This window comes from Vicia villosa, unplaced genomic scaffold (genome assembly GCF_029867415.1).
Source record: "Vicia villosa cultivar HV-30 ecotype Madison, WI unplaced genomic scaffold, Vvil1.0 ctg.000010F_1_1, whole genome shotgun sequence".
NCBI lineage: Eukaryota > Viridiplantae > Streptophyta > Magnoliopsida > Fabales > Fabaceae > Vicia > Vicia villosa.
Genome location: NW_026704940.1, coordinates 692,517 through 709,012, shown reverse-complemented (window position 1 = coordinate 709,012; position 16,496 = coordinate 692,517). Strand labels below are relative to the sequence as shown.

At 31.4% G+C, this 16,496-nt stretch overlaps 1 protein-coding gene and 1 pseudogene across 1 annotated transcript; one reads left to right on the top strand and one right to left on the bottom strand.

The window, feature by feature from the left end:
- Window positions 1-407: 407 nt before the first annotated feature.
- Window positions 408-2,640, bottom strand: LOC131621685 (phospholipase A1-Igamma1, chloroplastic-like; annotated as a pseudogene).
- Window positions 2,641-11,784: 9,144 nt separating this feature from the next.
- On the top strand, window positions 11,785-16,496 carry LOC131621581 (phospholipase A1-Igamma2, chloroplastic-like). Its single transcript, XM_058892621.1, has 2 exons — window positions 11,785-13,122; window positions 16,146-16,496. The coding sequence occupies exons 1-2, from the start codon at window positions 11,858-11,860 to the stop codon at window positions 16,396-16,398; spliced, it is 1,518 nt and encodes a 505-aa protein (XP_058748604.1). The 5' UTR covers window positions 11,785-11,857; the 3' UTR covers window positions 16,399-16,496.

The following is a 16,496-nucleotide window of genomic DNA, read 5'->3' as shown; positions in this document are numbered from 1 at the left end:
AAAGGACGTGCATAAAAATGCACTGATCAAGAAACGACATCATTTTTAACAATGCAAAGTTGGATGTGGATGAATTATTTTTTATGATTATGAAATGCTCTTGGTGGTGGTTAGCTATAGAAAGTAAGGAGAGAATTCTATGTAGTTTTTATGAGTGGTTTAACAACCCTATGTTGTGTTCTTGAATTTTTAAGTTTGTAGGCATATTGTTTCATTCTTATAAGGGTTGGAGTACCCCTACTACTCTTTTCTCTATTCCAGAAGTTGTTTAAAAAAAAATACCAATGACTAAAAAGATTACCGTAGACAAAAAATCCAAAAAATCAACTCGCCAACCTTTATTAATTGTTTCTCTATTCAAGAAGTTGCTTTAAAAAAAAATATCAATGACTAAAAAGATTACGACAAAAAATCAACTCGCCAACCTTTATTAACTGTGTGCACACAAAATTACAGTATGGTACTACTTTATATGTCATGGATCCACTGAATGAACTAGATTTTATTAGGTAAAATGATGCCTAACTGCGTGAGATAAGAGTCAATATTTTCATGATGTGTGTCAACAACTTGTGGTCGTTGAGCCAGAATCCACTTTCCATTTTCAGACTTCACCATATTCCTGTTCAATTCTTGCCTCCACTTTGGTGGCACAGAGAACTCATCTTTCACAAAGTCACATCCCTTGTTCACCAATGCGATGTCTCTAGAAGTTGTTGCCTCATACTCACGGTTTTTCCCATGGTATCTGTTCATCATCATCAAAGTTTATTAGTATTTCATTCGGTAGTTAATATTTTTACATAAAAATATCCTTTTCATAGATTCCTTAGCGTGATTATATTTTTCTTATACAAGCTATGATACAAAATAGCATTAAGAGGACAGTGACTGTGAAGTGGATAGGTCGGATTAGAGATCTCTTTCTGGTCCTTAATTTGTTACGTGCTTATTGTGAAATAGAGAAGTTATTTTTAATTCTACGTTTTCTTGTGAATGGGATGGATTATATAGCTACTGGTCCCTTCAATCATTCAACAAAAAAACAAAAAAACAAAAAAATCACCAAAAGTTACTGGTCCCTATAGGGATGTCATATTACGTGATAGTGCCACAATTATGTAATTAATGATGCAGTAAAAATTGGATGTACAAGATGTAAAAATATTTCTTTTTTTTTTTTTTGACAAGAAAGATGTAAAAATATTTCTTGAGAAAATACCATTCATTCCGATTAAAGAAAGTAATTAAAAGCGTTGACCAAACGTAAAATGCATGGTAGCGACAGAACAATACTAACCCATCAAGTATGTGCAAGTGAGCCTCCAAATTATGAGCACATGCAGCGTTTGCTTCAGGTATCAAAAATGGCGAAATCTTATGGTCCAATTCCAAATCAACTCCCACATGAGTATAACACCATGGAATATCGATATCCTCCGCTATCTTCAACAACCACGCCGGCGATTTCTCATTCACCAAAAACCCCGGCGATCGACTTCGGCACTAAATCATGCTTATTATGAACCCTCAAAACCTTAACTCCCAAAGTCGATTCCAACCTCCATTTAAACTTTATATTCCCAACCCTAGGCCCTGAAAACGAAAAAACCGAAACATGAACCTTTGTTCCATCTTCCCTAACATTCAACCCTGTTTCCGCTATATCATAAGCACTTAAGGTCGCCATAGCACTTCCTAAACTATGTCCGGTTACGGTAATACTAACTTCCTCGTTAGAATATTTCTCTAACAACCTTCTCATCTCGCCTAAAACCTGTTCTCTAGCTGAGTATTTACAGTAACCGTCTTTCCTTCGTCGATCTGTGTACATGTCCAGAAAACCTGCTTCTACTCTAACATCATTGTCGGGACAAGGAATGTCTTTGTAAACAGGTTTAAGGTAGTTTTGAAGATTTGCCACCCATTCCACATTCGTAACGGTTCCTCGCCAAGCGATCACGATGTCTCTACGACCGATCCGTTTTGTTTCTTCGTCGTTTGCAACCGCGATGTAACCCATCCAGTTTGCGTGTTCGGACCAGTATTTATCTGGCCAGCGAGATTTCTTGAAGAAATCTGGGACGTTGACGTTCGCCGTGGCGTAGAGGTAGCGTGTTACGTTGTATTTTATGTGAGGAAGATCTAAGGATGAGAAAAACTCTTCGTGATGGTGTTTGCAACTGCCGCAATATTTTGAATATGGATCGAAATCGAAACCGTCGTAGCATGCTTGGGATAATTCTCCGTAACGGATTAGTTCCGATCGGATTATCGGATCCATTGGGTCGAGAAGGCCTTCCCAATCATCTTCGCCGTGGATTTTTCGCCATGCTTTTTCGATTGGGAGTTTGGTTAGTTTTGAGGTTAGTTTTGTGTTTTTGGATTTGATAAGGTTTGGGATTGTGTTGACTTGTTGGGTTGTGGTGCATTTTGTGGTGAGTTTTTTTGGTGTTAGGGATTGTGTATTTGGTGTTTGGGATTTGAGGTGGTTGGAATTGGATCCAAAGAAGGAAGTGGATTCGGTTTTGGGAAAGGCTATGAGTATGTTTGAGATTGATGCAGCCATGTTGGGTTGGAAAGAAGATAGGTTTAGGAGTTAGAGTCTCACTGAATTAATTAAGTGAGTATTAAAGGGTAAACAACATGCTTTTTATAGAAAACTCAATATGTTGGAGACGTAAAACCATATACATTAATCTCTTGAATATGAAAAAGACAATAATTAAATAACGTTTTATTAACTTTTATTTTTCGAAAACATAAGATAATAATAATAGAATATTTTTTTCCAAATCTTTCCATACTCAGAAGTGCATTTCCGAAAAAATTCCAAAAATTGGGATTTTGATTAATTTGGATTTTAATTAATTTTAGGATATTAATTAATTCATATATCATAAATTTGATATAATTTATGAGTAATGAATAATAATAATAATTATATATTTTGATATAATTTATAAGTTATGAATAATAATTATTATATATTTCTATTCTGATTCATATTTTAAAATTTAAAATAATTTTAATTAAAAAAACTAAAATAATTTCACTTACAAAATTAGTTATAATTTTTTATTTATATATTTATAATAATTATTATGTATTTAAAAAAAAAATTTAAAAAATGAGTGTTTTAATTTATATATTTATATACTTAGATAATAATCATAATAATTATTATATATTTATAAAAATTATTATATATTTATATATTTATATAATAATTATTATATATTAATTATAAATATATTTATATATTTATATAATAATCATAAAAATTAAAAAAATGAGTGTTTTAATTTATAATAATTATTATATATTTATATATTTATATATTTATATATTTATATACTTATATATTAATTATTATATATTTATATATTATATATTTCACTTGCAAAATTAATAATTATTATATATTTATATATTTCTATTCTGATTCATAATTAAAAATGAGTTATAATTTTTTATTTAGTTTAAAAAAATTATAAAAAAAATTTTGTCTTAATTTTACTTAATGAATAAATTTTATATTTAATTCTATATAATTCAAAATTTACTTATGGAATTAAAATGTTTTTGATTTATATAAGTTAGTAAAATAATTTTTAACTTTAAAATTGTTTAGGAAATTTTGATTCACCTTGATTTTATTGATTGACCTTCATTTTATTGATTCACCTTGATTTTATACCTATTAATTGTATTGATTCACCTTAATTTTAATTTTTTAATAATTATTGAATTCTTTCGGAAGTGTATATCCGAAACATTCCAAGACCAATTTGGTCTTGGAATATTTCGCATCTCCGAAGACACCTCCTCCCAAAGAAAAATGTGTTTTCGGAAATGCATCTCCGAAAACCCAAAAAAGGGGGTGTTTTCGGAAATGCATCTCCGAAAACACCTTTTTTTCGTGTCTTCGAAAGTGCATTTCCGAAATAAGACAAATTTTGAAAAAAAAACGTTTCAGAAATGCATTTCCGAAGTGAGGGTATTTTGGGTTTTCTCACCAGAGGTGACCAAGAAAATAGGGAGGTAGGTAAAGAAATTTCCTTAAGTCATCAAAAAACCCACAGTTAAAGGCGAATAAGTACAATATTTTGGGTGAGAAACTACGTATTCACATCTAATATTTTTACGTGATTATCAGTTGAATTTAGTTTTCTTTATGATTCTTTGGTTCTCTTGATGGTGGCTCACAATTGACTCGAAGAGTAGAATTATTTATAATTTTTACGAGTGGTTGAAAAATCTAGTGGTTTGTATTTGATTACATTTGATTATATTGTTTAACTGATGTTGAGCAATATGTTGAAACATTTTGTCCTACTGTTATATATAACATGTTCAACTATTATATGTTTTGCCGGATGTTGTGACATCCTACACCATAATATCTCGACAATTCAGACTGGTTTTTTATCCTTGAAAGATTTGATTGAAAAATATGAGAATTTGAAATATTCAGATACTCGTTACAGACGCAGGCAATCAAGGACTGTTTAGAACAAATGCAGATTAGTCTCAGTTTTTAGAAAAAAAACTGAGAGAATTCTTTTAGAAAACTAAGATTTGATTTGATTTGTTCCTATTTTGTGAAAAGATCTTGCAACTGTTTTTAAAAAGGAGAAGATTGGATTTAATGTTCAAGCCCATACTGCAGGAGTCTATAAAGAGGAACCTGGGAAACCTAGTTTTGCCAGCAAGCAATCAAATAAGGGAAACTGTGGGTGCATAAGGATTTTTATTTTGGGAATCTCTCAAGTTCTCCGTGTGTTCTTTCTTTTGTGTCACTCATGTACCTTCTTATACATTGATGTGTGCGTGTGTTCTCACTCTTAAAGCTTTTAAGCAAGAGAGTTAAGTATTGTTCTTGATCAAAACTTTTAAGTAAGATCAAGTATTGTTCTTAGTTAAGGTGCTTGACTAAGTACTTTTTATTGGAAAGTGTAATCTTTCTATTTGAATTCCCTTGGTCACGGGGTGTGTAACTGTGCTTTATCACTACAGTGATTGGAGATGAGATGTCAATATCTCATATCTAGATGTTGATTTCTAGGTATTAGTTGCACTGGGTAAGGATTATGAGAGAAGTTGTAAACTGAGACTATTTAGTCTTCGAACTAGTATTGCTAATAGTGGATTTCCTTCTTGTCTTGGTAGCCTCCAAATTAGGTGTTGTTGCACTAAACTGAGTTAACAAATATTGTGTTATTTATCTTTCTGCATTTAGTTTGTCAATCTGATAATTGTGTTGTAAGTCAGCAGAAGTTATAACATCTGTTTTAACATTTATTGTTGTTAGGATATCTGTATTGACATCTGTTGTAAGTGCCAGAATTTCAATTGGCATCAGAGCAGACACCCTGTTTTGTATATTGGGTGAGCTTCAAGGAGAATAATTTATGGTACTATGGATTCTAAGAAAACATTGTCAGACACCATTGTATTTCTTGAAAGTCAATTTAAAAGTATATTGCAGAGACTAGAAAGAAGGGAAAGAGAAAAAGTCAGAGACATCTCATTTGACACCAGCAATCTCCAAGATAAAGGGGTTCCGTGCAATGAAAGTAAAGAACTTAGGCACATTGGAACAGAATGTCCTACATATCTCAAACCCAGGGGACTTACTACTTCGTGGTCAAATGATGAATCTGCTGAAGAAGAAGCTGCCAAGACTCTGAATGCCTTAATAGGGAGATGTGATCATATGGAAGACTCCCGTAGTGAAGAAATTTCCCAGGATGATCTTACTATGCCTTTCAAAAAGTTGTGCCACAAAAGTGAGGAAGTTTACCATATAGGAGTAAAGCAAAGAAGGATCATAGCTAAGCTCAAGGCAGAGAATGAATAATATCTGGCTTCAGGTATCCATAACCCGTGTTTCAGTTATGCGCAGAAGGCATTGGCTTACACCTTATTTGGACGAGGTGATAGTACCGAAGTTGCAACTCAAAGGGAGTTGTTCTTCTTGTACTGCATGGCCCACCAAGAGCAGATTAATGTGGCTGCTTTTGCGGCAGAGTATTTGGGGCGAAATGGCCGAGCCAACTCGGGTGATATTTATGTTGGCGGTATGATCACTCAGATCGATGACCATTTTGAGTATGGCAGAGACTTGTTCGAAGTAGGAACTGTAGCAGGGAAGAACAAAATTGATATGGAGGCACTGGTTCACTAATTTATGATTGAATTGCATCCTGATTATTACTCTTTGGTGATCCATAAAATTATATTCTTGCTTTGCATGTCCTTGAGTATATTAGTATTGCCAATCTTGCTAACAGGTTATATGAGTGCACCGCCCCAACAGACGGGGATGGTCACCTGGATGATGATTTTGTTGCAGGTGCAAATATGGATGACGATCTATACACGGAGGATCGTTTGTACCTCCCCGTGACTCGTCCCAGCAAGCTTTAGGTTCCTGCTAAATGCCTCCAGATCAATGTGGGTGGGTGCAAGCTGGGATCGGTCACCTTCGCACTGAGCAAACTCGACAAGGAATCGAGCAAGCAAGACAAAGGCATATGATAATTGAGATGCATGCCATGATGCAACAGCTTATGTTGCAGTTTCCTACTCCTCCTCAATAAGTGTTGTGAGTGCCCCTCGGTATCTTGTTCATAAACATTGAGGTCAATGTTTGGTTCAATTATGGAGGATTTTTATTTCTTTTAGTATTTCTATTTTTGTTATTTTATTTTCATTCTGTTTTTGGTATGTTTTGTATTTAATGTGTTACAGATTGAGAAAATTGGTGCTGGATGATTGATGAAGCTGGTAGCAAGTGGATGAAAAGACAAACCTCGTATTTGATCCCAAGGAAACCCTGCTGCTGAAGTGGATGATCAAATGCGCGACGTTCCAACGTTGGACTTATACGAGAGACTTGTAAAGCCGGGGCGAAGCTATCACACTAGAGGTATTTTGGAACTTGTAGTTATTTCAAACATGGTGAGGATCCTAAAAAGCCAAACAAAATTCATCATGAGAGTTCTTCAGGTATGTCTCTGTCACTCTTGGCTTGCGTAGGTATTTGTTGGAATTTTAATGCACACACATACACACTGAGGCACTTGTTTGTTTAAACCCCGAGCCTTTCCAAGCAACCTTTATTCATGTTTTCCTTTGTTAACTCATATCGAGCCTTTTCCCCGTTGTTTGTTTATTAACTGCATCATGTAAACCATTAGCCAAAACACTCCCTCACCCCGCTTAGATAAGTGTTGTTCATTTTTAATTGTTAAAAAATCTTAAGTTTGGGGTTGCGACACCAGTACAAAAAATAGGTAAGTGCAAAAAAAAGAAAAAAAGGAGAAAAGAAAAGTACATAAAAAATGATGAAAAGAAAAAGATGAAAATGAGAATAAAGAACTTACCTAGAGAAGAATTTAGTTTGAAAAAGAATGGAGAAGGAAGCTCAAAGAAACACTTGAGTAAATGCTAAAATCCTAATAAGAACGGTGTTCAATACTCTTGATTTGAACAATGCAAATGACACTTTGATGAGATTGACAACACTGACTCTAAGCCAAAAACTACTTGTTTTCCCTTTTTTGTTTATCCCACCTTGTCCCTAAGCCCCGTTACAACCGAAAAAGTCCTCAAAAAGTGTGTGTGGTGTGCGTTTGAGATGAAAATAAATGTCATTCAAACCTATGAGTTGACTGGGCATGCTTTGATTATTGAGTGTAAACACTTTAACTCTGAGAGATATGGTGAGAGTGTGAAAAGTGACAGTTGAAGAAGTAACTTAATATGGAAGTGTAGCGGAATCTCTAAAGTCGGTGAAGAAGGAAACGTTGAAAGGAAAATGGAAAGAAAGTCGTGAAAGATCGCAACAATATTGTGGTAAGATGATTATGATTATTTTGAGGGTGACCTTTCTGTTGTCTTGAGCATCACTTGAGGACAAGCAATGAGATAAGTTTGCGGTTGTGATCGGTCACCAGTTCTATTAGTTTTGTGTAATTTATTCAGCATGAATCAGAAAAAATCAGTAACACTTTGTCTTGTCTTTTATTGTTTTTCAAGTTATTTCTGTTTTTCGTATTTCCATTCGCATATTATTGTTTTAAGTGGTTTATCTCTTTTTGTCGCATTTTATGCGGTTCTGTGGTAGTTTTATATGTTTTCAGGTCCAGCCAAAAGCCCGAAGGACTTATGCGAGAAAAATTGGAGTCCAGAGTTTCCTAGGAGTGAGTTTTGAGCATCATAAAGGCCTGACACGGGTGCCCCTATCACCTGACACGACCCATGTCATGAGAAGATCAAAAGAAGAGCTTTGAAGGATTGGCATAGGGCTGACACGGGTGCCCGTGTTAGCAAGCCTGGGACTGAAAAAGTTATTTGCCATATCCATGGGGCCAACACGGCCAACCGTGTTTCCTGACACGGCCCGTGTTGGCCAGTGCGCTGTTTTGTGTTGATTTTCTTGAAGAGTGTGTTTTGTGATCCTGGAGGGCATTTTTGGTATTTGCTTCAGCTGTTTAGTGGTCTGTGACTATTTAGACTACTTTTGGGAGAGGATAAAGGAAAATTTTGATCGTACGAAAGAAGTTCACAAGAGAGAATAGGGTTTTCAAGGGTTTCGAATAACGGAGATTTTCAGGAGCAATCGCAATTGAAGATCAAAGTTATCCCTTTTCCTTGTAATGTCTAACATTCTTATTATAACTTATTTAAATATTATGAGCGGCTGAACCTCCCCCCAATGCTAGGGGTGTCCCTGAATTGCTATTGTGATGAACTTAATTTCCTTTATTTTATGAATTCAGTGTTTGTGTGAATTTATTTTATTATGCAAAGTTCTTAACGCTTTTCTATCGGACAAATAGATTTTGATTTATAGTTAAGGTTTAGGCTAGACAAACCACCTTATCGCTTTTTGTACAATAATACTACGGTAGAAATTGCTTAGGAATGAGGATTCACCGTTGTAGCCATAACGATCTTGTTAAAATTATACATTGCTTGATATCATCTTGAATAGCTAAGGAATTAGGATACAAGATGAATATCAAAGATTTTTTACTAAGGAATTAGGGAAAATTACTCTTGAGATTCAGTAATAGTTCACTCAAACTAACTTTTCGTAAATAAGGATTAAAGGTTGATGCAAGGCAATTCGTACACCTAGCCATACCATGCTTTCTCATATCATTTTATACACACATTTTACTCATTTGCTTTACTTTCTCGTTGTTGCTTATTATTTACAGACAAACACCAAACCCCATATTCTTTTGTTTAATTGAATCGCTATAAGAATTTATATTTCTTACGGAGTCCTTGAGACTAATACTATGATAAACTCATATTATTACTACATCTGTGAGAATAGTACACTTGCTATTTTTCCGATCACTTTCAAAGTCTCTGTGCATCCCCCTAAAGATGCTTGAATTATTAAAGTCATTTGGAAGACTCCTCTCAATTCCTGGTTCAAATGCAATTATGATGGAATACCTCTTGGTGTCCCTGGTGAGGTGGCATACAGAGGAATTTTCAGGGACCACTCAGCAAATTTTATTAGTTGTTTTGCAGAATTTATCGATGTAATGAGGACAATAAAATTAGCCTATGATAGAAACTGGAGACATTTTTGGGTAGATTCTGGAGACATTTTTGGGTAGAAACTGATTCGAAATTAGTTTCTCTAGCTTTTAACAACAGTAACATTGTTCCTTGATTGGTGAAGAGATGGTAGCTTTAACTGGATACATAGAACTAATAGCATGTCTTTTGTTTTATTCCATATATTTAGGGAAGGAAACCATTGCGTAGACAAACTAGCTTCATTAGGTCTTATCATTCATGATTTTGTATGGTGGTATGAAGCTCTTGTGTCTGTTTTTGATGATATGGTTCTTAATAGGCTAAATCTTCCTTACTTTCGTTTCTGTTAAGCTCAGAGGATTTTTTAGTTCATGCCCCCCTCTTTTGTATATTTTTTCTATATTAAATTTTATTTTGCTTAAAAATACACTGAAATCAAACTTCCTTATTTTTATTCTCTAATAACTTATTTTTGAGATTTTTTTTTTTGAATTCTTGAACCAAACGCAATCTAAGATGCATATTCTCCAATTCAAAAAAAAAATTAATTAAAATGGTAAAATTAAATGATAAAGTATTTAATACATTAAAAATATGAAAATGTTAAAATGTTAAAATTAAAACTATTTAAAAATTATAGGGGTAAGAACACAACCATAGAAATGTAGGAATATGATGTAAAATTTCTCTCATAACCATGCAAACCATATCCAAAAGGATAGGGTTTTGTCCTTCTTAGATTCTCATTAAAATTATTTTTTATTTAACATAAAAAAGAAAAAGGTACAATGACTCACGTTTATTTCATTTCTGTAAAGAAACCGACACGGCTTCCCAGCTTTGTCTTGAAGCTAAGCACGTGGGCGGATTTCAATTCAGCTTCCAATTTAATATAATTGTTTAGATTAAATATATTTGTAATTCCTTTAAAATTATTTAAAATGGTTTTAGTTCTTATAAAAAAAATATTGATTTTTAATCTTTAAAAAATTATTTTTGTATTCAATTTTAATCGCTATAGAGAGATTAAAAGTAAGTGCATAAGTAACTTTATAGAACTAAAAATAAATATATTTTTGGGTTAATATTTATTTTCACCCCTGTCATATAAGTTTGGTTTGAAAAATCTCTCTATCAAAAAAAGTTGCAAGAATTCCCTTAACATTTGAATATTCTCTCGTTTTAAATCTAGTAAAATATTTGTTTTTAAAAACAAACTTACCATTTGAAGATTTGGTCATTTTGAACCATATAATCTTGTAGATTATGTCATTTTAAATCCTCTGGAATATGACGGACAAGGTTAGTTTTACTAAAAAATAATTTACAAGGTTCAAAATGATAAAGTCCTTCAAGTAGCAATGTTTGTTTCAAAAATAAAAATTTTACAAGGTTTAAAACGAGATAATCTTCAAATGTTAGGGGAATTCTTGCAATTTTTGTTTTTGCAGGGGGATTTTTCGAACCAACCCTATATGACAGGGGTGAAAATAGATATTAACTCTATATTTTTTATAAAGATTAAAATTCAAAATTAAAATATTTATAAAGACCAAAAACATATTTAATCCTAAATGTTTTTCACCCAACACTTTTTATATAGTTGTTGATGATTGTACTACATATTGTTCTATTTTTTTTATAGTTTTAGTCAAAAATTGTAATAATAATTTATAAGAAATAGTGTCTATTCAACAGATATTTTTGAACTGGTACACCAGTGAGATGGCAATGCCAGTTACTAGTTAGCCCCGATCACATCAATTTCCAATATCACGTATTTAAATTATAATATAACTTTTAAATATTATTTAATATGTTAATATGTTTGGATCTAATTTAAAATTGGATCATTTTTAGAGAGAAGTCGGCAGTTAGTCACTGTATTACTTGGATTCATCCTATAGTCGGCAGTTTATTACTGTTTGCACGTGCTCAACCACAAACAGTATAATGAAAATTGAGATCGGATTTTTTTCTCTTGAACTGTTTTATGCATTGGATCTAATAAAGTGAATTGAGCCGCTTTGAACTGTTTAGGCCGGTCCGGAATATATATAAATTTTTTTAACTTATTGTTATCTTATTTTCAATATTAAAAAATAAAAGTTTTAATAAAAAAGTTTTTTTAATTATTTCTTTTTTCATATGGAAGAGATTAATATGGTTGTGCAGCTCCAGCAGATTGAGTTTTCTATAAAAAGCATATTGTATACCCTTTTAATACTCACTTAAATCAATTCAGTGAGACTCTAACTCCAGAACCTATCTTCTTCTCCAACCCAACATGGCTACATCAATCTCAAACATACTCATAGCCTTTCCCAAAACCGAATCCACTTCCTTCTTCGGATCCAATTCCAACCACCTCAAATCCCAACCACCAAACCTACAAACCCTAACACCAAAAAAAATCACCACAAAATGCACCGCAACCCAACAAATCAACACAATCCCAAACCTTATCAAATCCAAAAACACAAAACTAACCTCAAAACTAACCGAACTCCCAATCGAAAAAGCATGGCGAAAAATCCACGGCGAAGATGATTGGGAAGGCCTTCTCGACCCAATGGACCCCATAATCCGATCCGAACTAATCCGTTACGGAGAATTATCTCAAGCATGCTACGACGCTTTCGATTTTGATCCATATTCAAAATATTGCGGCAGTTGCAAACACCATCACGAAGAATTTTTCCCATCCTTAGATCTTCCTCACATAAAATACAACGTAACACGCTACCTTTACGCCACAGCAAACGTCAACGTCCCAGATTTCTTCAAGAAATCTCGCTGGCCAGATAAATACTGGTCCGAACATGCAAACTGGATGGGTTACATCGCGGTCGCAAGCGACGAAGAAACAAAACGGATCGGTCGTAGAGACATCGTCATCGCATGGCGAGGAACCGTTACGAATGTGGAATGGGTGGCAAATCTTCAAAACTACCTTAAACCTATTTACGAACACATTCCTTGTCCCGACAATGATGTTAGAGCTGAGGCAGGTTTTCTCGAAATGTACACAGATCGACAAAGGAAAGACGGTTACTGTAAATACTCAGCTAGAGAACAGGTTTTAGGCGAGATGAGAAGGTTGTTAGAGAAATATTCTAACGAGGAAGTTAGTATTACCGTAACCGGACATAGTTTAGGAAGTGCAATGGCAACATTATGTGCTTATGATATAGCGGAAACAAAGATAAATGTTAGGGAAGATGGAACAAAGGTTCATGTTTCGGTTTTTTCGTTTTCAGGGCCTAGGGTTGGGAATATAAAATTTAAATGGAGGTTGGAAAGGAGTTTAGGGGTTAAGGTTTTGAGGGTTCATAATAAGCATGATTTGGTGCCGAAGTCGCCGGGGTTTTTGGTGAATGAGAAATCGCCGTGGTGGTTGTTGAAGGTGGCGGAGGATGTTGATATTCCATGGTGTTATACTCATGTGGGAGTTGATTTGGAGTTGGACCATAAGATTTCGCCATTTCTGATACCGGATGCAAACGCTGCATGTGCTCATAATTTGGAGGCCCACTTGCATTTACTCGATGGGTTAGTATTTCTGTCACCATCCACTCATTTTACATGTGGTCTATCACTTTTATAGTACTGTACTATTATTTTTGGTTACAAATTGTTGGTAAAACAAATTGCTTTCTTTAAGGAAAATAGATGATATTTTGAAAAAATAAATATTTTTAGAAAATTGTTTCATGTCCATACTTTTTTCGTACATCATTAATTAATTAATTATATGTAAAACTATGGTAAATTTATTTGAGTATATGTTTAATTTAAATAATGTTAAAATTAAGGTTAATTTTAATATTGAATTAATTATAATTGTAACTATAAATTAAATTAAAAATTTATTATAAGTAATTATTTTTTAAATTTAACCAAACCATGTCACAAATTTTAAAAAATACATGTCATAACTAGATAAGATAATGAGCAGAATTTGGGAATGAACACCTATAGTATCCATCTCTTTCCAAATCTCAGGGAGGACATATATTCACATAAACACTTATAAGTTACACCCACCTAGGAAAATACTAGCGAGCACACAAAGGTAAATTTATTTAATCATAAAATGAATAATAATAATAATAATATTAAATTAATTATATTAAATAATCATAAGAAATGAATCAATAAAATTTTAAAAAGAACAAAATTTGAAAATTAAAATTTTATTTTTTAAATAAAACTAAATATGAAGTAAAATAAAATATATATTTTGCACTAAAAAGAAAAACAAGTCAAGTGAATTATGAAATGAAGAAAGTAAAAAAAAAAAAATTTAACATTTAAAAATATAATTTTACGTCTTAAATACAAGTAAATGTTAATTAAAATAAAGTGGATATTTTGTATCACAGAAAATTAGTGGATTGTACCACTAATTTAAGAAAATAAATTGCTAATTTTATTAAAATTTAAAATTTAATAAATTAATAATTTTAGTAATATTAATTAATATGCATAAAATGATACATGAGATCAATTTTTTTAATATGCATAAAAAGTGTAAAAAAACATTTTATTTTATTAGTAATTTAAAAAAATTCTTTATAATTATTTTTTCTATTTATATATACATTTTAAGAAAATATCTTTATTTTACAAATATAATGAAAACAACAACAAATTTTTTAAAAATAAAATGAGATCAATTTAACTATATTTGAATTTTGAGATTTTTTTAACTTACTTGTTTTATTTGTTTGTATTCACATTTAAATTATTTCTTTGTATTCTTGTGTTTTATTTGTTTGTATTCACATTTAAATTATTTGATTGTATTCTTGTGTTTTATTTGTCTGTATTCTTGTGTTTTATTTTTCTACTTATTCACGTGTTTTTATGTTACATTTATTTGCATTATTGATAGATTTAAAAAACAAAAATAGATTAGTAACGAGAAGGATATAAAAGATTAAAAAATAAAATAATATAAAAGAAAAATTCATTTAAATTGAGAGAAAAATATGGTAAGTGAAGAAAATAGTGGAAAGAGCGGAAAAAAATGAAGGTTGAAAAAATGTTAAATAACAAATTGACATGTGATAAATTTTGGTTGAAATAAAGTGAATTAATTGAAAGATTAATTTTTTACTATTTGAAGAGAAAGATAATAGTAAATAGTTTGTATATTTTTATTAATAAATATATAGTTGATATCCACATTTTCAATAAAAAAATTAATAAATTATAAAATATTATATTTTTTATCAAAGATTTTTAAATCTTATATACTTAATCTATGAGTGTTAAGAGTTTTTATACTTTCATATGTTAACAATCCTCTATTAGCTGTTAAAAAATATGTTAATAATATAAAAAAAATTAGCTTGACAACATACTATTATTTAAATAATTTATAATTAGGTTCTTTCTTCTTCTTTTTTTTAAAAGATAGGTTCTTTATTTTTTTGATTATAAGAAATTCCTCTTGAATTTTAGAAACTTTGTTTTTTATGAAAAACATTTGTTAATTACTAATAATAATTATATATTTTTAATGAGATTTAGTTATGTTTCTTATATCTTTGGATTAAATGTTATTAATAATAGTACATTAATAATAACCATTTTACGACCCTATTTATAATTAGGTATTTAAATTTAAATCCTTAATTATAAATTATTTAAATATTCAGAAGTTTTATCTACATTTATAATTTTAAGAATATATTATAAATTGTTGGCAAATTCAACTAGTCAAATTATAACTTTTTGTTGGGTCAAAAAAAAAACTTTTCGTAGTTTAGAGAATTATTGATAATTCCTAGAAAATAAGTTATTTTATGGGAGAAAACCATTTGTGGGGTCACAACAACATCAAATTAAAAAATTGGAACACTAACATAAATGGAAAAAAGAAAGTTAATTACATAACCTATATTTTCATATGTTTGTATAAATCATTTTCATTTGAGGTTGTGACAACAAAAAAAAAAACAAAGGTTGCGTTTCATAAATCTCCTTCATAAAATTTCAAAAATATTTATCCTAACAAGTCATTTTCTTTATGAAGAGTCTCTCACAAGAGTCTCACACAAAAATATATGACTGAGAAAGAACTAAATCTATTTTTTTAATAATATAAAAAATCAAAATTTATGATACTAGAGTTTCGTTTCTAATCTTTTGTAATAATTTCTGACTGTACAGCAAAAAATAATTAATTAATTATTTGACAGAATTTAAAATGAAAATTATATTATATTTTATTTTAAATAAAATAATTCAAATAAAAAGTAAAATGACACTAAAAACAGACATGAAAATCCCTTTACGATATTTTAGGTGAACTTTTTTGTTTTTTTGTTTGTTTGTTTTTTGTGAATGATTGAAGGGACCAGTAGCTACAACTAAGTTTCAGTAAAAATAACTTCTGTTCTTCACCACAAAGAGATCTCTAATCCGACATATCCACTTCACGGCCACTGTCTTTTTCCAATGCTATTTCGTATCAAAGTTTGTATAATAAAAAAGATGTTTTTATGTAAAAATATTAACTAGCTAATGAAATGCTAATAAACTTTGATGATGATGATGATGAACAGATACCATGGGAAAAACCGTGAGTATGAGGCAACAACTTATAGAGACATCGCATTGGTGAACAAGGGATGTGACTTTGTTAAAGATGAGTTCTCTGTGCCACCAAAGTGGAGGCAAGAATTGAACAGGAATATGGTGAAGGCTGAAAATGGAAAGTGGATTCTGGCGCAACGACCACAAGTTGCTGAAACACCTAATGAAGATATTGATATTGGCTCCTATCTCACGCAGATGGGCATCAATGTACCTAATTAATTAAAGCTAGTTCATTCAATGGATCCATGATATATAGAGTACTAGTAATATCATATTGTAATTTTGTGAGCACAATTAATGAATATTATCTTTAGCTA

Coding starts and splice junctions, on each gene's coding strand:
- LOC131621581 (XM_058892621.1), top strand. CDS start 11,858: ATGGCTACATCAATCTCAAACATACTCATAGCCTTTCCCAAAACCGAA. Junction 13,123..16,145: donor CACTTGCATTTACTCGATGG/GTTAGTATTTCT, acceptor GATGATGAACAG/ATACCATGGGAAAAACCGTG.